Source organism: Dufourea novaeangliae, unplaced genomic scaffold (assembly GCF_001272555.1).
Source record: "Dufourea novaeangliae isolate 0120121106 unplaced genomic scaffold, ASM127255v1 scaffold81, whole genome shotgun sequence".
Lineage (NCBI taxonomy): Eukaryota > Metazoa > Arthropoda > Insecta > Hymenoptera > Halictidae > Dufourea > Dufourea novaeangliae.
In genome coordinates, this window is record NW_015373973.1 from 620,943 (window position 1) to 647,094 (window position 26,152).

Sequence of the window (26,152 nt, forward strand, 5' to 3'; positions counted from 1 at the left end):
AACTTTATTGTAATCTTTTTCTTATTGCATTCTCCAAATTAAGAGACGCTACAAATGCATGAACATCCGTAGTCTAGTAATTATCTGTTACTAAAATTAACGCGTTAAAAGCAAGTGGAAAGGTGTTTATCTCGATGAATCGAAATATTTATCAATGAATTAATTCTTAAAGAAGGACAGTCGTGCGAGGGAGATCGTAAAGAAACGCACAAAAGTTGCGGAACACGGGACAGGTGCAGCGCGAGTTGGCAGTCAGTAGGCGCGAGAAGATAATCGCAGGGAGAAATCTCCGTGTACATAGGTGGTAAATACGTACATCGTAGGCCGGTATACTCTCCTTGTCACGCACAACGGGCGAGTTGTTTCTGGACGTGGTTAGAGCCATCTTTCGCGTTCGAACACCGGTCGTTTTTCACCGTTTTTTTTTTCCTCACGCGACAATTACGTGCCAAAGGTTTGCGTGTCGCGTTTCTCGGTCACGGGATATCCCTTCTCGTTTCCCTCATCTCCCGTCGTCTTCCTCCGGTGATCTTCACTTTCCCTCTTACGTCGTGGGACGTCGTTCGGCGATGACCTTGTCCCTGGTCACGAAACACCGATCGAGATCGCGTTTCTCGGTGCTTTCGACGAGATCCACCACGCAGGGAAAAGCTTCTGTTCCATCGAAACCTCGAAAGAACGATCGCATGGTTTTCTTCCTGTGCGATGTATAACGACTGGACGAGAGTTCCAGTAGTTTTACACTAGAAGACGTTCAAGTCGTTCGGCTATCGCGTCACCGTTCGAGGGTATCGACTTCTTCGACAGAGCACGCACCTTTAGCGCACGTAACATCCGTCGAATCGCGTCTAGATCGCACGCACACTCTCGAGTAAGAAGAACGCCACGATCACTGTCGCTCCGAAAAGTGTTTGTAACGTGTCGGTTCGAACACGCGTGGATGATTCGAAGCGTCGTACACTGCTGCCCACGCGTACGTGGCAGCTACTTCAAATAAAAACAGTCCTGGTTGTACCGATCGCGTTTAAACTGTACAGGCAAAGTACACAGCGACGAAGGAGTTGACTGGGACACCGGCCGGTTACCTCGCGCGTCGCTTGCACCCAAAGTAATTACACATTTTCCCAACAGACCAGTTTCACGTCCCATCGATGATATAACACTTCGGTCGAGCTTCTATGCACGTTTTCACGATTCGAGTACGTTGCTCGAAGGAGTTCCGACGCGTTGCAGAGTCGAACGAACTGTGCAGCGGTTAGAGGAAACCGGCTGCGTTACGTAACGGCTCGGTTTGATCAGCGAATCGCGGTAATTGCTCGCGCACTAGCCTCTTCTCGCATGACCACCAACAAGCCGGGGAAACACTGGCAAAAGTAGAAGACAACAAGAGGAGAGCCGAAGGAACAGCGCGACGGTGGACGTCCGACTCTGAACTGTGCTGTTCCACGCTCTACTCCTCCATCGGACTATCATACGACCCCCACTACAAAACACGGTGCTCGCGAGTATATCCTGCCTACCTGCCTGCCAACATGCCACATGCCACCGATGCATGTTCGATTCTTTATTCATCCTCCCGACCGACACTTTTTTTTCCTACAATTTCCTAGCGCACACTTATCCCCTGTAATATTGTATTATATTTAAATACGGACAAAAAGTGCTGGCCTGCCTGCCTGCCCGAGGAGTTCTTGGACAGCGGCCGACCAATCACCTTTGTTCTCGACCATCGATCACTTCGCTGTTTCATGCCGCGAACGTCGGATCAGCTTTTTTGCGACTTATTATTTACAGGACATACCGATTAGACAAGATACGGAGAGGGCCACAAGTCTTTGATGCACCAGATAAAAATAAATATTCTCGGTGGTTTCGAGGGAAGAAATCACAGAGCATAGATGTACGTTAATTTGAAATTACAGGATACTATGTATTAGGGTAAGGTATTTTGATCATTAAAGTTTTACCCGGCAGTCTCGAGACAGTGAAATCTACTACACAATACACATCCGTCGAGGCAAGAGGAACGAAGGAAGAACAGTAGAAACGTGCGGTCCTGACACAGAACTTTCTTCTTTTTTTACGGCGCCTGGTGTACAAAAAGGATCGTCACGGTTGCATCGATATTCATCTCTCGAGGCAGCAGATCTCTTCCATTTTTACGGACGTGCTTACGCCAAGTCCCACGTGCGTGTCTCGAACGACATTCCACGGTTTTTTCTAGGCTGTCGAAACGATCGCCGATAAAATTTCCTTCCAGCGCGGGGGAAGTTCCGCGGGCGCGTTTGTTTATGCCAGAACGGTACGTGGGCACTCCACACACTTGTCCTCGATCGTTAAGGTCGGCGAATACGAAATTCCCACCCACATACACGCAGCGCGAAACGATTTCAGCCTTCACGGCCGGTGGAACCATCGTCGTCGGCGCTCGCTCGCACGCGACCTTCTCCCGAGCCGCGTGAGATTTCGGAGGCGTGAAACGAAACGATCGTGGAAACCTGTTAATTGGCGGTCTGCCGTGGAAATGGCTGACGCATCGAGTGAAATTCGAGACTGCTGCCAGCACCGTTGCTCGAATTCGGCTTGATTCGTTCCACGCGGAATTTTACGCTATCGATCCGGACTCAAGAAAGTAAAACACCGAAAGCGAGATCGCGATACCAGATTGAAACGCTCTACGCAACCGGCGAATCGGGAACGACCACCGAAACGCTGAATATGCATGCCCGAAAAGTCGCCGGCGAACCTACGAAAGCGAATCTGAAATTGCTGCTTCTGCCTGCCCCCTATCGTTAACGGAAACTTAACGACGAGAAAACCGTGCCTAAACTTTATCTTAAGGAGGCAGGATAAAAAATAGTCCTGGCAACGCATTATTATTAAAAGAACCCAATTTTATTTCGAATACGTTATATGAATTTTAGAAAAATGTTTTCTTTTTCTCCGGCTTTTACCTTTTGTGACTGCTCTGATACCAAAAAATAATCACACTTTTTCAATTGCGAGCGATAAAAGAGGAACCGACCAATCAAAGGAACTTGCAATTTCGTTGAGTGGTTCTGGAGAAATGTGTATCTGATATTACAAAAATATGGTTTTGTAGGACAGCCTTCCGAAGTTGACGTATGTATTTACCCCTTCATACGTCAACAGGCTTTTGAAATTAACTTACTCTTCAGAGTCTCTCCTCTCAGAATTCACTGAGCCAAAATGGTGGGCATGTCCAGGAAGACTGCCACTTTGATTGCAAATTCAAAATCGAAAGTCCATTTTCCATGATTTTTTTACCCAGCCCCCTTAATAAAATGGATAGGAAGAACAATAAATCCTTTGTGTGAATTCGCTTGCTATTCCATTTGCAAGAAGAAAAATAAGCTTCATGCCTATGGAAATTAATCGTTGGATAAACTAATTAGCCTACTTGAATACAAATTACACAGATAAGGATGGATGAACGCAAAGAAATAAAGCGGATAAGCTGTGTTGGTTAATTGAAACAGAATGTAGCATGAAACTAAGTGCACTTGTAACGGCCATAAGGAAATCCAAGTGGAATGTAATAAACCTTACGTATGAAAACGTTCGAAATATAGGTTCGGTAAAAGTGCAATAATTGGAGTTACAGGGAAACGTAACGATTCTTGCGCAGACGTTATCTTTCACTTTTCTTTTATCTCTGTGCACAGTTTTAGAATGCGTATACACCTTTTTTCCCTCACTCCGCGGCAATAAAAGCGTTATCGCAACTTTCCCTCGCCTCCGCCATGTCACTTTATGAAGTAGATTATTCTGTTTTAACAAGCAGCAGCAGCGGACACCAGTGGTAATCTTCGTATAAAATGTGGGAGTCGCCGTGTTAATGTAGCCGATAAATATTTCGTCGCTCGAAACGCTACGTTATTTCGTCCACGTGCCTCGTACGTCACGCTATCTGCGGTTGTATATTTTACAATTGACGCGACGATGCGGGCGCGCGCGCACAGAGAACCGCGGCGGCAAGCTATTTCGTCGGGATGATGTAATCGAGTTGTTGGTGGATGCGCGACGACGGTTCGACAAACCCAATTTCGTCGATGTTTTGCATACCGAAGACGGTCAACGTGCGACGTCGCTAACGTGAGAAGCGTGGAAACAATTGACGCACTCTGGTGATCATTTATCGTCACGCGTCATTCGATCGACAGTCTCGACCGAGTTGCGAGAGCATCTCCCGACTCTGACGGCAGTGATTTTGGTTTGTGTCGATAAAAAAAAAGTGAAATCCTGGTAATTCATCTAGTATGCTTGCCTCACGACCGAATATACACCCGAGAGCAAACTCGACTTCCATTAGGGGAAGAAGTAACGTATTAGGGAACAGGCCTCCTACTACTTGGTATCGGGAATTACTGAAATTTATGTCAAATTAACATTCGATTTAACATTTATTTCTGTACTTAAAATAAATTTACCGAGTGGTAGAAGGCATGTAGAAGGCCTTTCTTCTACGTCACTTTTTTCCCTAGCGAAAGCCGAGTTTGCTCGCGAGTGTACATACGTGCATTTTAACAGAAAATTGCATCTTGTCTGTTTCCACGCACGTCAGCCGGCAACGGATGGAATTACTGAGTTTAGTAGTAAGGGATGTTGAGCATGAATAAGGGATGAACTCCGATAGAAATTGTCGGTGGAACTGGCACGACGAAAATGGAACGAACGAATAATTCATTCAAACACTGATCTTCGTATCCGTTCCGCGGAGGCAACGTCTCTTCCGCTTCCGCGATCGGATATTGCCAGCTGCGAGATGTATGATCGACCAAACCACCTCGGGATTCGTTGCTTGTGTATTCTATTGGTGTCGCGAAATCATCGATTAATTTGGAACCATTTCGAACCGAAAATTAAGATCCTACTCGTCGGACGGACAAGTGAATTAGACTCGTCAACTCTTTGTTTTGTATACACCGCGCCTTCCGTAGAATGGTGGATAAAAAGCGAGAAGCATAGCGGGTCGCGTGATAAGAAGCAATCCTATTAAAAGCCGGCGCGGACGAGTACTAAAAGCCCGCGCGCCATATCGGAAGGGACGTAAAAGGGCCGTTGGCAAGCAAAGGCGCGGCGCTCCGTATTAACCATTAACCCCAGACGTAATAACGCCTAAAAGGTTTATAGAACCGTGGCTATGAATTACGAAACATCCACCGTACGAACATCAATTCCGTCAGCATTTTATTCCACAAATCTGCGTTTAATATTTCCAGAAAAGAAGTCAAGGGCTCTTCGATTTATCAATCTACGAACAACGTGTGATCCATGGCGAATGCAGATCGAAGTGGGAATGAAAAAACTACGTGAAATTTTGTCGAGTCATAGATCAACGTTAACACTATCAGCGATGAAAATCGATACTCCTCACTTTTGACCCCGCCCAGAGGCACGCCAAGATATCGCGGCTTTAAATTAACGAATTGATTCGCAGAGAAGCCCGCCGTGGAGATCAAAAGATCAGCCGCGATGGGAGCGTCAAGGAAGATTCACCGGTGTGTCGTACCGTTAGACAAAACAGGAAGTCGTAGCTAGTGATGGGCATCCGATTCTCTTTCTCTTTTTATCTTCCTTCGGCGTTTCACTCTGTTGCAAGTTTTCTGACGATGCCAACGGATAGATGTTTCGCTCGCTGTATGTAATTATTCGAACACAGAATGAGCCGTATAACAAATTAGAAACATTAAAAGTCTCTCCGACAGATTCCGAAAGAGGCTCGAAGCATCTTTATTCTATCTTTGGTACGACAAGCGGTTAAGAACGCGGTTGTTCGAGTCGTTGCAGAGGACGATGACATTGGCCCTTTCGAGAAAAAGTAAAAGCAGAGGGCTGTCTGGCTAAAGTGTGTCGAACACGGTCAACGACCCGCACCAGCTGCGACCAGTACACCTGTTTCCCGACTGCATTGCAAATGAATTTCGTCGAGGTCTCGGTCAGTCGGGAACGAGTTCAGAATTCTGGTGTCGAACTTCCGATTTTTGGGCGCTACACAACGTTCCCGGTACGCGACCAGAGGTTACAATTTAGGAAATCGATCGTAACTCGATCAACGGAGGTCGAGGACCTTTCTTGTACGGGAACTTCGTAAATGGTTAATTCAAAGGTATTCTCGACCCACTGGATTGGACAGGTAAACGACATTAAGCGAACACTTTTTTCGAATCTAATCGAACGAATCGGAACGTCACTCAAATATTGCCTACTACTTGATGGTTACGCGTCAATCTGAAAAGCTCGAGACGATAAATCGTGGTGTTGCGCATAACCGATAATTCCTCGGTTGTCGCCCACGGGTTCATTTGCACACAATCGCAAATTCGGGTCTCGCGTGGGTGTCTACTGGTTTTTTCGCCTACAAACGTGCTTATAAACCTGAAATCGCGACTTGAAATCATCGATTTCATCCTTGGGAGATTTGTATAATCACAGGCCAGATTTCGAATGCACCGTGAACACACTGGAATTTCAGTTTAGACGCAGCTTTTAAATGTACACCCGTTAACATCTACTAATACAGTAGGAAATAGTACTCGACTCGACTGACAGGGAGCGCCTGCCAACATAGTCTTCGAGGCTACGAATCAACTGGTAAGGAAGACGGTGCGTTTATCGACGACCACTTGTTCGAACGATCAAACCGATCTATGCCAATTATCATTTTGCTCTCTCGCTTAATACTCTCATTGCTGATCAAGTTAACTGTCATGCTACTGAAACGTTATTATTAGTACTGTGCTTCTAAGTGAACCTTATTGTTATTGGAACAGGTGGTGGCATGTAAATGCAATTGATTCACATAAATTGCGTTTGTTATATTTGATTTGCAAAACATAATTTAATTTATACTAATCACTGTTACTACAATTTCTTACAAAATCCCCAGTTCTAGTAACAACGATGGTTCACTAAAAGGCATTATACTACTCGAAGGTCTCACATTTCGTTCGTGTCCCCTTCCTTTTTTGGCTTTCAGATGTGAACGGTCTAAACTTCTGAAATAATTATCCCAAAGTTTCGTCAGGAGATATTGTAGCCAGATTGATCGATATCATAGATTGGAATTGTTACAAAAATTTGATACAATTTTTCCCCTAAGAAAAAACTTGGGCCTTACGTAACGTTTCACAATCAGCATTACCATTAGAAACACCATAAAATCCTATAATCAATGCATATTTCCTCTGGCCCCAATATCAAAAATGCATCTGAAAGCCTCGTACAAGAAATCAAGAGAACGCGTAACACAAGGATGAGGAAGATTGACACGGTGTTGTTAGAGAAGCGATGCAACTGGGGCATCGAGGGGAAGCGTAGCGTGGGGCGGTTCGCTCGCGTGCGTATAGGTAACCCGATCCGCGAGCAGGAGCATTAGCGAGAGGGAAAGTGGCGTGGACACGAGCGGTAGATTTTCCACAAAGCGCCACGGGACGCGGAATTCGGGCTGCAAGTGCACGCCGCCCACGCACGCGCGCCTTCGCTGCCTGACTGTCGTCGCCGAGGGAATGCAGGAATCGAATCCTCGAAAAAAGGAGACTCGCGTGACGTCAATCCGAGGTGGCTGCTGCAACGGCAAGGACGCATAATGTGTATCCGACGTGTATCGGAAAGTCGACATGATCTACCTGCGGCAATTGTCTTTTGATCCGCTACAGAGATCTCGTATATCGCGACGCGTTTTGTTGGATCAATCGTTGGCGGTTTCTATCGTCAAGAATCGAATGGATACAGTCGATTGTGTGGAATAGCAAATGCAATCGGTCCGTATCTACAATATCGCTACATTCAGCACCATTGGAAAGTTTGGAAGCGGTAGTAACGATTACCCGAGACAGGACCGTAGGAATGGTAATGACGGTAAATTGCAGAGCGAGATGATTTATGTCACGATTGTTCCGTACTTTTGTAGCCGTCTATGCGTTGGTTCTTCGCAACGCCTATTTCCTGGTTACGCTAACGGCGAAAAATTATCGACAAACGAAACGAAGGCACGCGCACGACACGCCGGCTAGTCAAAGAGAATTAGTTCTTGTTAACGCGTTGCAACGGTTTAAACTAATTTCTAAGATTGCTTTATTAAAGCGCGGCACACGCACGCCATGTGTCCGCCTACTGTGATCTCTTTGCTGGAAGAGATGCAGTCTGGTAGTTAAATCAACTGTTAGGAATTGACAGAAACTTGAGATATCTATAACGTTGCCAGTGCTGATCAAAGTTTTCAATTATCTTGCTATTAAATGGATTACAGATACTTGTTAGAGTTGTCTCTTTGAAGGGCTTAAAAAACAAAATTTATACAGAAGCTTCGGACGAGAAACAATTTGATAGGACGCTGAAAACCTTTCCGCCTTGCCACAAATGCTCCGAAGTGGACCTGTGTATGTCGCACTCATCGAGACATTACTGTACATACCAGAGATCTTGTCCAAGACCACACCGTACATTCATAATAGGTCTAGTCAGAGACCAGAGGATCAAGAGGCTACACGTTCGTCTACTCACCCTATCCTGAATCCTGACGTTCTCCTGACCCCTCTTCAGGCTAGGAGCTCGCAGGACCTTGCTCGTAACTGGTGGTTCCATTATGATGGTAGACTTTGCTCTCTCGTCAGGATTTCATCCCTGAAAGAGACTCGATTCTCTCACTTCATGTTCTGAAACAGAAGAAATAGACGATTGAATCTTGTGCAAGTGTTTAAAAAAAAGAATACAATAATTGCCAGTGTATCTCGAGGGACGACAATCGTGAAGCAATCTGGATTAAAAGAAAAAAAAAAAGAACGGTGTCACCATCCCGCGATCCGATTGGCAATAAATAGCAGCAGGTCGTTGGGCGAAAGTAAGAGTAAAGGTGCACACGCTCGCGCTCGTGATCGTGGGAGATCGAGACCTACGCGAATTCCAGCTCGACCGGCACGGCGGCACAGCTGGTAGTTGCAAACGCGAGGAACGGATAACGGTATGCACGGGAGTTAACGGAAGATAATGCACGAACAGGTACAGCAGGGAGCTAGTAGCCTCGCCAGGAGGATTCCTCGAATGTCGACCTCGCCTCTCGATTTCCCTTGCTAACGCCTCCGAACATTGCGAGGACGCGAATCACGCCGACTCTCGAACCGGTGCAGTATCGTGGGTTCGTGACATTCTTATCGCGCTTTCGTCAATCGAACTCAAACCCCCTCTGTCATCGATACTTGAGACAATTTTCTTAGTTGTAACGGCTCATCGTGTTTCAAATTAATTTCAGCACATTTACAATCAATCTTTTCACTTTTTACACCGTGGCTAAAAATCTCCGTGTTACGAGCGTACGTTTGAAAAATTTTCTCGATCAGGGGAGTTTACGTCGGGTGACTGTTTACGCAGATCGCGCGATAGCGCCGACCGTGAACCACGAGAAACGTTTCTAGCTACAACGACTGGGAAAAGGGCCACGAATATGGCTTCCTTCGGCGGCAGAGAGCAGTTTAGCATGACACGAAATCGATAAAGCACGATATTAACCCCTCGTTTCTTATAGCTCTGTCAGCAGGTAATGGCCGACGAGGTTGCCGTTCAGAAACTGCCGAGATAGGATCCAGGAGAGATTGACCGAACGTATAACTTGTCTTCCGAAATATATTGATAACTGGAGCGCACGAATTTTAGGTACTAACACTTCTTAATTGCACCGTAAAAAGCCTGAAAACTGCCCAGAGTTCAGCGTTGGTTTTACTAAAAACGTTTAATTCCTGTCTCGAGTGTGATATACAGAGCATTAATAAAAATATGTGACACTTTTACAGGATGGATTCTACATAGCGAACTAATTGTAAGACAAAAATCAAAAATGACCAAATTGCGTTCGAGGTATCGTCTCCGAGTTATTAATTGTTGGAAATACGGACGAGATATACGTGAAATACGTCTGACGCGATGAATTCAGAGTACCATAAGTAACTACACTTCAAACCCATCGCGATAGAATCGTGAACAGCGATCTTACAACCCGCCTACAAATCCTCGTGAACATGACCCTGGGGGTAGGCGAGTTAGCGGAGCGTTTCCACGAAACTTCCGAAAAAGAAAGGATCACGATGGAGGTTCTGAAACGGAGATGAACGAAAGACGGGTGTGGTAAAGGTGAGAGAGAACCGCCGATATCGCGTACTCGCGCGCATGCCGAGCCAATTACCGGGCGCGCGGGTTGCCGCGTTCGTTGTCGCCGGGATTTATGAGCTGCAAAGCCGTGGGCCAGGGGAACGCGAGCCGCTTGTCGGGTCCTGGCATCGTTAAACGTGTCTTTAACAGACCGTTGATGAGGTTTGTCCATTAATACGTATCCGATGTCGCGGGTTCCGCGACGGTTCGCCGTCCGATGGGAAGAAAAGGGCCGCCTGGCACCCCGCCAAATATTCGAAAATCGAGGGGACTACGAGCCTCCGGTATTTCGACGGGATCGGGTATCGTCGATTCGATGAAAGTTACGTCCCAACAACGCCACCCCAATCCGCTCCTTCTATAGAATCGCTGTTGCGGAAAACGTTCTCGAAGGGTTCGCGAGTTTTATTCTTTTCTCGGAGATCGCAGAACACGATAAAACGACGGACTGTTGCCCCCACTTTCTCGTTCGATGACACTGCCTCGTCTTCCCTTTTCGGAGGCACCGCTTAAAGTTTCTTATGAAAGAAGGGCGAAACTTGGCACATGGTTATCTCGTGGATACCTATAATGAGTGCGGGAACTCGGTACTCTATCCTCGCGTTTGGCACAAAGTCAAAGAATACCTTTTTGTCGATGGGAACACGCGACCGTCGAGCTTCTGTTACGCTTACGGGGTGGAGACGATACCTCCGCGATTCGTGTTTCATACATCGTTTGAAAATGTAACCGCTGCAACAACATTCCTGTCTTGCAATGTAATCTTGCCAGTAGGTGATGAAAATGTGATTTGACGCTCTCGAGTATTTTCAAAGAGTTTGCTGACTTGTTTTACGGAAAGAAAATAATAAATACAATGTCCTAAGTGTGAGTATCCATTTGAGTCAGACAAAAAATAGAACGTAAGAAAATAGCGAAGCGTTATGAGGATGAGGGGGGATAACACAATTTTTTCACATAGAAATTGAAGAAATAGAATCATACCAGATTCAGTATTATGTTTCTGTTAACGGTATAACTTAAAGCTTAAAGAAACGTTTGGAGATTTTCACACGTAAAACGGCACGCAACATTTTGGGTAACAGGGGTGAGATAAACAGTCTCCAATTCCTAAAACCCAAGAGAACGTATAGCAATTCCTAGGACTGGTTGGTTATTACAGACGCTGATTCCCTCATTTTTCCCTAATTTTTCACAACCTTCCTTGGTGACTACTAATTACGTCCGAGAAGTAACGAAGGTAAATCTTCTCCATTATCCTTACCGCTGACCAACTCCAGGGTGAAGTTAACGAGAAACCATCAGCAGCGACCTTCGATCTGAATGTCATCGATGCCTATCGTTACTCAATATTCACAACGAACGCGTCCCTCATGGTAAATGGTGCATCACCGAATCGTCTATTCTTTCCGTTCAAGAGACAGGTCGTCGTACCCGATACGAACCAGCGGAGTACTTACTCGATTCACTAGGCCAAATAATAGCGGCCTATTAATTTCGATGCGAGCACATGTATGGCATTTAGTGCGCTAGATGGCACGAACTGTATCGATTTCCGTCTTTACGATCCGCACCCAATCCAGTTCATCGTATCCGCTTCGCGACCATCCCTCGAGGAAAATCATCAAGGAAGTCATCTTACCGAGACGAATCGTTGATCGAGAATAATGTTACGCAAGATTCGACAATTCTCGGGACCGATCATATTAACACTTTGATGGCGGGAGACTAGTTCTAAAAATATTTAGAAACTACTTCAGTTTTATTTGTCAAATTTTACATACAGGGAAACCTATTTCTCCCTATTTTGTACTATTCTAGATCCTATTTAAGAAAGACATACTACTACGTCAACCGCATTCAATCGTGCCGAAAAGTTGCATTCTGAGTTGGTCTTCCGTAAAGCCATACGCGTACGGGAGAATTCGAATGATCGATTACCCGACAGCTGCGAAATGCACGCCGAATCCAAATTTTTACCTCTTCTCCGTCGACTTTAAAATAGCGGAGCGTCCCCCCCCGGTTGACCATCCAGTGAAATTTTGTTTCGCAATCGTAGGTCTACGGAGTTACCCATTAAAAAGTCCCACGATACTTGGCCAACGTGGGAGACGCGAAACAGGTATGATTACTTCACGGACCGGAACTTCAAGCTGTCCCCATGAAAGTGGTTACGCGCGTTTCGTCCGCGTTTTCACCGGGGCGCATTTGCATTCTCCGGGGGACAAGATCCGTGAAATCTAATATATATCGGGGAGGCTGCCTTTCGACGGGCGTTCCAGTCACAGAATCCAACAGTTTCGATGCAAGACGAAACGGACCGTAAACACGTTTTCGCGAATTCATCGCTTCGCAACGATCGACGGAAATAGGGTACGTAGGTACGTCTGACGTTGAAGTCGACACAATTCCCGAAAGACGCGATCGGTAGAAAATTATTTTCTGCTAAACGCAAAGATATCCATGAATTATCGGGTCGGAATAGAAGCTTGGCCCCGCTGTCTTTCGTTTTGCTTCTACTCGACGCAGTGGAGGAGAAATATTGCGCCAGCGATTAATTGCTTTTCGCGCGCATGTAAACGCAGGTGTCGAGCATTTCTATTGGGTCGACGGACGTGCACAATATTAAAGGAGTCGCAGCGACTTTAATTACGAAAGATAATGTCCGGCGGCCTAGTTCACAGATCGGTCCGTATTAGCACGAGTTTTGGCACATTTCCATTCGAGTTGCAGCTAATCCGACGACCACGACGAGACTTCTCGCCCCACAAACGTTGCCGATTAAATCTACGGTAATAATGGGTTCAGAAACGTTTTGGAGGCGACGTGGAGTGACTGTAGTACAGAATCAGTTCTCCGAGGTTCACGGATTCTTAATACAGTATTCTCGATTCGGTAAACAGACAAAAAGAGTTGACAAACCTGGTCTTTAAATGACAACAACGGCGAATCTGAATAAATCGTGAGCAGACCACGTAATTCAGCACGATGTAAAGATATCCAGACGTCAAATGGTAGTTAAACGGTGTACATCAATTTCGCGTTAAACGTTGCGTACAGTAATGGTACACGTACGTACGGCAAGGAAAAAAGTACGTAACCGGCACGAAATATATTTTTCCGCGCTGCTAATTCCATTCATCGTGTTAATGCCGTCGCTCGAAATTACCCAAAGACCCTCGTGTTCTTCGAAACGTCCACTCGGCGAGCCATTTGGTTCGACGAATATTATTATATATTCGTTGACAACTAATTCGTCCCGTGGAATTAAACTCTCGAGGGGTTTTGTACTCTTCGAAGTACAACTCTTTGTACTTCACTACTATGCATTTATGTGAACTTGCGTTATTTTTTACTCGCTGGAATAACATGCAGTCGAACACACTCGTGTATCAGGCAGGCCATCGTTATACTTTTGTTATGGCAAGAATTTTCATATCTTATCGCGTTGACTGCGAAACTGCATGAATAATATATGCATGTACGAAATTATTGAGGTACATCGTTATTCGATAGTAACGTCTGAATGGAAAGTTGTACACGAATCTCTTTATCGTGCAGAACATTCTTGAAATGCAAACCAGCGTGAGATTAACGAGTATCTGATAACAATACCACCACAATTGTTTAGTAAACAGTATTATGAAAAAAATGTTATGGCCCGATACTTTTGCACGCTATTGTAAGCTCATTAACGCGTTAACTGTTGTGCGCCATACATGGAACGTAGATTCATTTTTTTTAATACAGAGACCTTCATTCGCTATACTATGCGCACTATGATAAACAAGGTTGAGCAATTCTGTAAAGTATTCGCAAAGTAGTCGCAACACAACGGACCTCATGAATTCCGAGTCCAGTCAGCGTGTTAAAAAAAAGGAGCGAATACCATTTGCATCTAGACGAACGGGGGATCACCCCTACGATGTAATTCGGCTGAATGAGTTCTTCCTCTATATCTAGCCGTTTCGAAGATACAGCCTGGCCCACTTGCACCAAACACCCGGGTGTGTTACGTGACCATAACGGTCCGAACAAAGTTGAATGAATTTCACCAGAAAGAGTACACGCGAATCATAACGTAACAGAACCACGCTAAATATAGGAATAATGCGGCAAGTATAGCAGCGACGTGTTTACGTAACCCACACGTCGAAACGCGAGAACGGAGGTGCAGCTTACAATGACGGTGTGCAAAAGCGGTGTGTTTACTCTGGCCGCGGAGGTTAACGAGCGAGTATCGCGAGTGTGCCAGGCGATCGAAACACAGGGGAGGATGAAAGTTTCGCGAAATATGAACTGTACACGGTCACGGTGCAACGACGATCTGGATATGAATAAAACGTAAAAAAAACGGCGTGGTAAAAAGAGTCCGTCTTCCGGCCACTGTGAATCCACCAAGTGTACTATACCGAGGAGACCGAACCGAGAACCGAACCGTCTCGTGAGAGATCACTCGAGGAGGCTTTCACCGTTCTCCGGAAACGGAAGCGGCTAACCCAATTCACCCACGAACGAATCATTCTTGTTATCGGTTCGCCAGAAGTCCAAGTATCTAAAAACATCCTAAACGATAGGTAAAAGAAGCTCGTAACTATTCGAACAACCCTCGTGTGATTTTAGGGTAACGAAACTTTAAGTCAAGAACTGTACGTTAAGAATTTTAAATCTTCTACTGATTTAAGGTTTGTGGGTTATAATTATGCTCGTCTGTTAGTCTATCCGTTGCGCTAATATACACTATCGGCCGAATATAATGGAACCAGAGTTCATGATTGATGGAACACTAACTCGATGTTCTGTTACGATACAATAAAAGTTACGGAATCAGTATACATGTACAGATTATTTCCAATTAGTTTTAGCACATTAATTTTATCAAATCCTTGTAGCACGGTATTTTTCTGTTTCTTTTTTAATTATCAGACCTGGTCCCATACTTTTGGTCGGAAGTGTACCTGCCAATATATTGAAGTGATTGTCATTTTAGAGAAAACCTCGGAGCAAAAGCAGGCGGTCGTATACTCTGTTGTCTCTGGTCTAAATTGTGAGCCAGCGGGGGACACGTCACCGCGCGTGGATGTTCGAGCAAACTTCGATCAACAGATTCCATATCGACACTCGATCACAGAAACAATCCCACACGTTTCGCGATGTCCCATTTCCATCTGTCGCGGTTTCCTTCGATTCCAATTTACGACGTCTCTTTCTTCCTATTTTTACGAGTCCGTCCGATGCATTAGTCACCGACGGACAAAGTACAGAGAGATTTAAACCAGCGTAAATCTCGCCGGGGCACACGATTTACTATCGTCGCCGTTTCGCGTATACCCGTTGGAAACAGAACGGTCTATCGTGCTTCGCTGTCACCGGCACGTACAGTTAAATGTCGTAAAGGGAGCGTGAGAATCGTAATGACCCAGCGTCGTCAGGAAAGGTATACGATGAATTACCGAGCGCCGGGATCGCTTCACCTGCATGCGTGGCGATCGTCACGCAATCCGTTCTTCGATGACTCGGAAAACTACGGCTAGAATCGCCGTGTAATTAATAGCAAATCAGCGTTGACCGACGACGAGTTACCTGGAACTTACGAGGCACGACATTGAAGGATGAAACAGCCCTGAGAAATTTACGATTTCCACTAAAATAATACAGTCGGATGATAGCGTTAGTTAAATAATGGAAAATTTTCCTCTACGGTTTTTTTATAACGTCATTTGAAACAGAGCTATAGCGTGGCCCAATTACTAGACATCGCCTTGTACACCATGATACAACGTGCTCTCCAGCTTTTTCATTAGATGTAATTCCACGGTACGCCTACATCGAGAAATGAACGTCAGAGGAAGCGGAGTCAGCCTCTGTAGTTCAATCACGGCATCTTTCCGACGTTCCGTTGGCCCAAAAAGGTTCCGCGAAGCACCGAATAAAAAGACGAAGAATGAGCGAACTGATCGGAAATCGATTTAACAGAGTGCCTCGAATTCGTCCCGACTTCGCAGACGACGAGATTAGATCACGTGTCGCAATCTTGTATCGAATTGGAGTTAGAACGCGATTTCGTCTGGCAAGGACATGTGTTTCCCGTCGGTTTGCCAGAGAAATTGAAAAATCGACTTCGGATCCGGACACGGCCCATTCTTCGCGATCCTGAATCGCATCGCACGGATCGCTGCTTTATATGTATAACGATCTTCCGATATTGTTGTTTTTATCGCCCATATGGCGTCATCTTATCGCGACTACTAAATAGACGATAAAACGTGGCACCTATGCTTCTGTTCGTGGTACCGCTGATAAGGTGTAACAGTCCCTCTCGATTCGAAAGTATGTAATCTGCTTGTATATTTTGTACAAAAACATTTTACGTATTCCAAATCGAAATGAACCAAGTATTAATCATCCATGTCGTTTCTAAGCTGTTTACACAATGTCCGAAAGGTGTGTTTTTTTTATGACATAAAAAAAAATCTCCCACAAACACGAAGAAAGAGTATCGAACACGATCGATAATCACAGAGATGTTTCAAAACGGTTGTCAGCGAAACATCCGCGTATTTCACACAGAATGATCGTGGTTTAATCTGCTTGCAACAGTCGTAGCCACGCGTCCTTCGTCTATCCTTGAACTCGTAATTTTACGAGGCACAAAACCGTGCGCGATAATTTACGAGACGGTTTCACAGCCGTGATCTTTACCCGCCCACGTTTAGTTCAACTCTTCTCGCAACCCTTTTCAAAGTGTCACGGCGACCGCATCCGCTGGCCTAATTTAACGAGCCTCTTTTGTACACAATACTGCTCCGCTGTTTGGACTAGAAGTAATTTCGACTAAGATTATCGCATCGTGGGATAATGAATTACGCGTTCGTTTACGTTCCGCGTTAAAGCTATCGACGGTATGACATACAAGGCAAGGGGATCCGAGCATAATTTGCATTCCCTTTTCAATCGCTGTGGCTCGCGATTCACGGAAAGCTTTCTCTTTCATTCAGCCCACCAATTACGGGACAATGCGAAATAAATTACGTCGCCCCGCTGAATTAATTTGTCCCCCATTAATCCGGCGTATAATTAATTAGATAATGGGTCGCATCGATGAGTGTGTGGCTACACGTCATTGGAGCTGGTTGTTACATAGGACACGAAAACGTAATAATACATGTAAATAAAACTCTTCATTTTTATTGCCTAAAAGCGAGCAGAACACCTGATTAATTGAAACATAAATAGTTAGAATTTTCAAACCAATTATCGTGCTCAGCGGTCTCGTGATTCGACTAAATCGTGTACGATCAATTTCGGAATCGCGTGAAACTCTTCGCGGAGGAAAGATCTTTTCGGCGTGCAAAGTTAGATGTTCGTGAACGCGAACACGACTCCTTTGAAACGTACATAAGTGGTGTTGAACGACGTGTCGCGCCCCGGGGTGGTGTGCGGAGTGGCGAAGAGAAAAATCCTCGATGACTAAAGCTTTCGGGACACTTTATTTTGGGCAAGCCGAAGGAGAGGCGTTCGTGGCCGAGCTGTTTTTCTGGTCGAAGCAAAAAGGTGAACGAAATTCACGGAAAAGTCGTACGAATAAAACGTCCGAGGAATTTCTCGGGCAGCTCCTCGTCGCTGGTTCACCGTGCACCTCGTTATATTCTTTGTCTTACGTTTTATCATGCGCGATAGATAGATATGTATATGCGCAGGCGCGTGGAATTTCCAGTATTAATTATTTATAAGTCTACAATTATCGAGCGTGTACACCTAATATCGTAATAGACGACACCTTCGTAAGCTACCCGAGATTCTTCACCTCGTAACTTACGTAACTTACACGCGCGTACACATTGTCGATCGCGAGTCTATAGGGAAATTATTAATTTAATAACGAAGGAGATGAAAGCGACGGAAATTCAAGCGGTTAGAAGCCTTACCGAGTTCCCAAGATTCGTTACGTAACACGAGGCAGTAAATCGGCTATAAGGTAAAGAAACCACCATGCTATAAAGAGATATAGGTGTACACGGCTGATTGTCACTGCCAAGGTCCCATAGGGGAGACCGATTGCCAGTCGAGCGGCTAACAGCTTGGTTAGCTGGCGCCTTTGATCTGCTCTCGACTGCTCTAATAGTTTGTTGAACAATCGCGAAACCTTCGATGTTCCTTCGAATCCTCGGTGCTACATCTTCGGAAAATAAACGATTCCGAAGAGATACTGCCAAACATCAAAACAGGTTTCCCGACTTTCGTTACCCGTTCGATCCAGTTACACAAAGGTGCTAACAACCGATCAAAAGAGTCTCACTATCTTCAACCACCGGTTAACGATCGATAACATTATCACAGAACAAATGCCCGGTGTTTCGAGCCGGTGGTTCGTTGACCTCGACAGGAACTAAACTCTAAACGAGCGCGTCACCGTGATTCAACGCGGAACGAGGAATTCCAGAAGAGCGGAGGATCGAACGGTGACCCGAACGCGTTGGGAAAAAAAAAAGACGGAGACGACGCGCGAAAGCATACGCGGTAGTCGCACAGTTTGTCACTGCCAACATAACTGCCAGGGTCCCGTAGGACGCGGGGACCAATCGGCAGTGCACTAACGTCGGCTGAATGCGATGACCAGTTTCTCTTTATCTCTCTCTTCCGTCGAGCAGTCCTTATTATCAGAGGCGGGACACAAGACGAGCACGAGAGACGAGTCGAGACCAGACCAGACGAGCCGAGAAGCCCGAGGAACGTGACCCGCGAGCCAACAAGCCCGCTGCTGCACCTCTTCTTTCTTCTTCGACGTCGGGTATTCGCGGTTAAAATAACCGCGAGAGGTGAAAAGAACCGAAGCTCCTTCGCAGAGCCGTGGATCGTCAACAGAATAAATCCTCGAGCAAGTAATTTCACCGTCGATAATCGCGCGGTCGAGCTTGCAGCAGCGTTACCATACCCTCCCCACTTTGTCGAAGATTGCATTCGCCGCGGCGGTGGTCCCCGGTAGATCCACGTCTACGCGCCTACAGGAGCCGGCAATATTGCCTCCGGTAATTGATATTTGTACTCGAAAGACTCTACAATCTTCTGGAAACGAACATACCGCCAAAGTATGCCAAGAAATGACTTTATCTCGCGTCGGCAAAACGACAAAAGTGTATCTTCGATTGCGAGATTTCTATGTGAACAGTTTGGGTTTCCTAGTTATTGGGGTAAAATTCGAATGGAGTATCTTGAGTATAAGAAACATGGATGGTATAATTGGCAGTCGACAAGACGCGTTTAAATCATCAATCGAGATCGTAGCACGCATTTACAGTCGCTCGAGATTGCGCTCCCTGCCCTCTCTAGAAGACGCAACGACCTTACAATCATCTTTATTGGACCTTATTACGGTTCATAGAGGTGTCGATGTTCTACATTGATCCGATTTAGCGCCCCCCGTTACATTCGTCGTGTTTCTCCCGAAATCAATTGCCACGCACGCAGCCTTTGTGTACGAAATTACCTCGAAAGAGATTCATCGCTGGACTTTCTTTCCGCAGGTGGTCACTCATTGTTTCCTAATTGATACTTTCTCCGTGTCACAGACGGTCCCGGTTTCATTGACGATTTCGCGACGGACGACCGGTTGAGCAACAAGGGGAATTCATAAGATACACGCGGGAGAACTCGAGGTTAACCGAATTACAAATCTTGAGAAAGTTCCCGTTTTCCTGATTTCGCGTGAAACCATCGGCAGGTAATCGCGCCACGTCGAGAGATTACGCAGTGGTTGCGTCACACATCAACGATGATATCTGGTTAACGCGATCTTCGAGATTATCCGGTTGTCGTTAACGAGACAGAAATTTATTTTTTGATCGCCTGCCACGAATAAATTGTGCACTACTTCACTTGCCGCAGTCATCTCTCGCGGACTGAATCTTGCTGGAGCGACTGCATGCGATTAATTGTCGGTGATTGACCGATTATAGCTGTTTCAAAGATATAGCGTTAGCCATAAACCTGACCGACCCTAAAGTTTATGTTTCGATAGCCTAATCCTGTCTACTCGATACCCTTGAGTTGTAAAAACTATGCTCGATCATCGTTCAGGAGCGTACAACGTCAATTTGAGATCGGTTTTTTTGTTTTAATGTAATTAAACAGTTCTTATAGCGTACTAATTTCAGATTTGAAATACTTCTGGCCCTTTTATTCGTGATGGAAGCTTACGAAAACGTAAATTTCTTTCAAATATTACAGTCTTCTTCGTTTTATTCCTTGGAACCCCATAGCTGAAAATGGCGTACGACCCTGAGTGCAGTGGGACTCAATGGGCCCCCGATGATCGAGTACTAATGGTTTAAGGGTCGGCCACGTTTATGGCTAACGCTATATCTTTGAAGCAGCTATACCTACCACCGACGCGGTTAATTACGAGAAACTGGCCGAGATAAGGGGAGAGGAAACAATTGACGCGCGCCACCGTCTACACGCGCAGACTCTCGAATCCCGATTTCTCGTGGCATCGCGTGTTCCTTAACCCCTGAACTTGGCAACGCGACTCGTCTCGAGTTTCATTGGACGCAGTCGCGATGGGAATTCCGTGCTCTCGGCAACTTAACGATCTATCCACCACTTTTTCCCGACTCTTACTCCGACTTCTCCAACACTGAAAGCGGCTACACGGTCACAAAATAATTCCTTTTCTTTGGCACTGTCTAATAATTTGCCAATCGGGTTGGGCTGTCGTGTAAAAGTCGACCATAAATGTAAGCTTGAATTGTTGTTCGAAATTTCATTATTTTCTGACACAGAATTCGCATTCGATGCATGAATTTTCTCCAGTTCCCATCAATTAGTCTACACATTGCCAAGATATAACACGGTTTTCAGTGAAAATATGCTTTTCAGCGATACCACGATCATTACCATACTTCTTTATCCTCGGCGCGTACCATCGGTTAACGCTCTGATTAATAGGAAAATTATAGACGGCTTTTGCTTCGTTCCCGAAACGAAAGGATACGTCTTTGCCGTGGCAGCACGGCTTGGTTGCAAAAACTCTCGTTTCTTCAATTTTCGCAATCTTTATCCAACACGTGTACTTTGATCCAACGTTATTATTTTTATAGTCACTGTCGGATGGAAAAAGAGCCTGCAGGGGAAACACCTACTACACGAACAAATGAAATGACTAATGTGTCCGGACAAGGGAGCTTTGGGGTAATAGATTGTGAGAAAAACGTGGCTCGATCAGGAAAAAGTATCACGTAGAAACGTTCAAGGCCCCCTAAGAGAATGTCTACTTTTCCCATAGATTACGATCCAGCGTAGAATTGTACCGTACACTTCACACCGTACTGGCTTCTAACGACGTCTACCCGTAGTTCGACAAATACGAATAGATCGACGCAGCAGGCTTCCGTAATCAAAGCACAACGGGAGCAGACGTTGCGTCTCGAACTGTGTATTATTCGATTCTACGTTGAAAACGTCCGAAGCTTTTTCTACGACCCTATCCTGAACTCTGGACAAGTTTCTTCTACCACGCCGAAGGAGAATTCCACGGTCACGCCGTAGATTAACCCTCGCGTTCGCACGACTACGAGCAACTCGGCGACGCTAACACGATAACGTGTACAGTGACCAGGCGAGACTGTAGTCGGCCTTAATACGGGCAACGACTGACCCATCCGTCGGCTTTCACGATCCCTGCGTTAATCGAGAATGCCAACAGAGAAGACGGCGAGGGAAGTTCATTTTCACGAACAAACTTTCCCCTCCGCTGATGGAAGACCAAATAGAGGACACGAAAATTCTAGGATGACGCTCCAAGGGAGTCTCTCAGATCGCCCACCCCCTGAGAACCTTTCAGAACTAATAAGAAAAAAAAACTGAACTCGCCGGCCAGGCCTCGGTCTGTCCTTTTCATCGAGCGGACGAGACGCGATCTGCGTAGGTATCTCCCACGAGAAGTGTTTGCCGAGCAAAGATTACGGCTGAAGCCGAGAAAGCTGAAGCAACGCAGTAATGTTTACGTTACCTCGTTTCGCCTACCCGACAGGGTTTACCCGTCCTCGGATAACGAGCTAAATGCGATACGGTTCCGCCTAGCGCAGCTCGCGACGATAAGTAAATTAGAGGTGGCCGCCGTCGTGCAAGGAAATTTACGAAGGAGAGGGCGCACAAAGCGGCGCGAATCACGAAATAATTTCGACGATTCGAGGGTCGTGCGAAAGCAATTCAAACTTGTCGGGAGTAAAATAGATTACGAATGAATAATTTCGCTCCAATTATAAAAAACTTTCAAAGTTCTAAAAAAAGAAGAACAAGCGAACGGAGGATAGTTGGAACTCCCTCAGACCCGGCAGAACTTTGTCCTGGAGCTCTTCCCAGATTATGTATTTTATATTTATGTATTTTTTTAACGCAGGGTTTTACGGCCATATTCTAGCCGTACCCTAGACTTTCTACACAAAGCAGTCAAATACGGAACGTTAATTTTATCTATGCGCAAATTGTGCGATAAAGTCGTATTACTATTATTATTAGGAAGTTTCGTTCCCGTAGTTCAAGACCGCGTGAAATTTCGATGGCTCCGAACGAGGGAGAAATTTCCGACTTTACACGAGGGATACGAAACTCGTAACGCGTCGAAAAATATTTTCCATACGAATGATTATTATGGGGGAAGACTACCTTCGCCAAGGGAAAGCCGTAAAAGCCAACCTCCGGTTTACTACCGAAGTCGAGTCGAGTTACCGTTCAAAAATATAGACGCAGGGTCCTGTCATGGAAGAACAGCGCTGGAATCGCGATATATTATTTAAACGTGAGACGAATTATTTGGTGGATCCACGTCCGAGTGTAAAAGCGTTACGAGCCGGGCCTAGACAAATAAATTTTCTACGACCGGACGCCCGACCAGAGACTGCACAGGAATATAAACCTACGGATTATCGACCCGTTTTCTCGACCCTTGCCTCTCCTCCCTTTCCTTTCCTTTCCTTTCCATTTCTTTACGTTCCACCCAACAGTGGCAGTAGCCCTCTTCGAGCCCATACATGTATACACGTTGTTGTAGAATCGAAATTGAAATTACGTCGACATTTTTACTAGTCTTACTAAAAAAAAAAGTGTGACTTAAACGAATATATACAGGGTGTCGTGTAACTGGTGGTAAATCTGGGTGGGGGTGATTCTACGTGTAAAAATAAATCCACCATATAAAATAAAATTTTTGCATTTGAGACTTAGTTTTCGAGAAAATCGACTTTAGAGATTGATCTGAAACGCGTGTGTTCTTCAGGATAGTAAGTAGAAACGGAATGCAATGGACAGACGTATCCAGCCAGTCGATTTCTTCGGAAACGAAGCCTCGAATGAAAACATGTTATTCTATATTTACGACTTATTTTTTCACGTAGGATCACCCCCTATCAGGTTGTACGATCAGTTACAGGGCGACATTTTCTGTTTACCTACCGTCCATTTTGTTACAAGTTCCTGTTAATGCAACGTCTGAAAACTTTGGAAATTCTTGCGATATTTATCGTAATTTCCCTCCATCAAATAATGGAAAAGCAACGAATTCTTCGAGGTATATAACACGCCATAATAACCGTATCTAGGATCTTTGATAGAGTCCGATGGCTGAAGCGGAACAAAGAATCCTCGAGAACTTACCACAGGGTTTCTGGTTGAGTATCGCGTCCAACGCAACCTGCAACAAAAATAACCATTTTCAGAGACTCGGTTATGGTATTCACGGAGAATGTGACATTGTCCAATTTGACGGTTCAAGGATTTTTAAAGCGTCTGGAAAAGATTCGATTCAACGTCTGAAATGCCCGATCCGGACCACTCGAACGAAATTCTCCGACGTTCGGCGGTATTGGTTTCAAACATTTCCGCGCAAGTTACGCGAGTACCTACAATTACTCGTTGACTTTCAATGTTCGTCGTCGAGGAAGTGTCTCGGGAAGGACGCAACATGTGTGAAACCGTGTTGCTTACTCGGATTTCCTGTTCACCTTGCTAGAAACACCCAGTTGGGACGTGGATACTCGAAAATGGCAAGAATGGTTGAGTTAAACGGATCGTTGAAAAGCTCGCGGAAGGACGATCGATCTACGATCAAGGGAATCGTTCTTGAATAGTGATGAGCTATTACGAATTCTTGTTCCAGTGCGCAGCAATAGAATCAAACCAATGATTCTATACGATGAAGGAACTGTATCATCGTGTGATTCTTTCCACTTACCAAACCGAGGGTTCACCTGATATTTTTATAGTGGTTGCAGGAACACCGAAAGTAGTTCGCCAAATTCTAATTCTTACGAACGCGAGTACGTCCCCCGTGAGTAGCTCCAGAGGTAAGAATTCTGCCCGAGTGAATACGTAATATTCAACTCCAAAAGTAATGTGTCTCCAAGGACACGAAAACAGAAAGAACGCATATTGCAATACACTGCAGAGCTTCAAATCACCACGAAGTTTCCAAGTAAACAGAATGTATAATAATACGGTGGACCCGATGCTATACAGCGAGTTATTGGATGATTTTATTATCGTGCATTCGTTGGAACCACCGAAAGAATATCGATGCAATCTACAATGAAGTACTGAAGTATATATCGTGCCAGGCCGATCTTCTGTCCAGTGAATAGTTCCGTTGTGCTACTTTTATTTATTTATATTTAACAAAAGGGATACAAGGACTTACTTCGAGCAACGCATACAGTTGGAAAATACAATAGTTGAAATCAGTTGTCCGCGAATGAGCACGAACCAGCTGTCTTATCATCGTAAACATTTGTAACGTGTCGCTCGAGATAAGAAAAACGCATATCGCTTTGAGGTCGTTTCTAATCGCAAGGTACACAGAGAGGTATACTCATCAGGTTCGTGTAATGTACAACCATCGCGTAATATCCACCTGCGTTTCCGTTCAAACCGGCCCGCAACCTTCGCCATTAGAAACGGCTAACGTGTGTGGGTTCGCGTATCTGAGCATTCGGTGGCTGCTCGTCGTCTGGCTCAAAGTCTCTCTCGATCTCATCATCAATCCGCATTCGATTTCTCGTAAACCTTGCGGGAAACTTTTATCCTCTTACGTAAGCGAAGATCAATGAAACGTAGAATTATCGCGTCTCAATTCCTTTTATGTTCATCCACATCGTCGACATCTGGCTTGTGATGGAAAAGGTGTTGCTAATGCGATGATAGCAAGTTTCCTCTAAATCCTCAGAAACATGTCTGTTTACATCCATTTGGGGAAGGTTAATGCATAAATTTTCTATTCATGGTAGATTTGCTGATGACAGAAAACCGGTCTGAAATATTTGCACTAGTGAGAATGATGAATGTCATCGTCGTCTATGAAATTACTGGGACCGTTAGTATTCCAAGGGTTAAAGAGTTTTGGATTGGAAGACTCTTGAATGACACTATAGCAAAGATCATTGACTACGAGTTTTATTCTGAACCCAGGTAGAAATATATATTTTCGAATGACCATACGCCAGTAGGAAGGAGTTGAAGGAAAACCGATCGAAAACGGCAATCGCCATATCGTTCGTTATCTCATTAATTACCGAATTAATTAAAGTGAACGACGTCAACTGTCGATTTAATTCCTAATCCGAAGGCGTCCCGGTAGGTCCACTCGACAGCCAATGAAACGGCCGCCAACAAAATCGACTAATTGAGCAATTACACGGCTAGACGGAGCTCGGATAAAGATTCCCGGTAACGATCCAGCAGATCGGACAACATTTTTCATCGCGCTGCACCGCGCCACGGCGGCGATTTATCCAAGGCTCCTCCTCTCGAACGGCCGAGGCGTTTCCAAGATCTCCTCCCGGCTCGAACAACGTCGGCTACTGTAAACCGAGAGTCGAGAAAACAGTGAACGATTCAGCTAATCCGTCTGGAAAGATTGCACGCGCAGTTTAACGGGCTCTGTCATATTCCCACCAGCGTAAAATTGTTCGCGATTTCTTGCCCGCGAGATAGAGAT

The 26,152-nt window shown here is 45.3% G+C and overlaps 1 protein-coding gene across 1 annotated transcript in view; it reads right to left on the reverse strand.

The window, feature by feature from the left end:
- The window catches only part of LOC107186934 (mitogen-activated protein kinase-binding protein 1), a 67,852-nt gene extending 44,020 nt beyond the window's left edge, over window positions 1-23,832 (reverse strand). The window contains exons 1-2 of the mRNA XM_015574907.1: window positions 23,818-23,832; window positions 8,527-8,678 (exon numbers count right to left, since the gene is read on the reverse strand). Of these exons, the coding sequence (XP_015430393.1) occupies window positions 8,527-8,607 (81 nt within the window). The 5' untranslated portion in view covers window positions 8,608-8,678; window positions 23,818-23,832. The remainder of the gene's footprint in view (window positions 1-8,526; window positions 8,679-23,817) is intronic.
- Window positions 23,833-26,152: the final 2,320 nt, after the last annotated feature.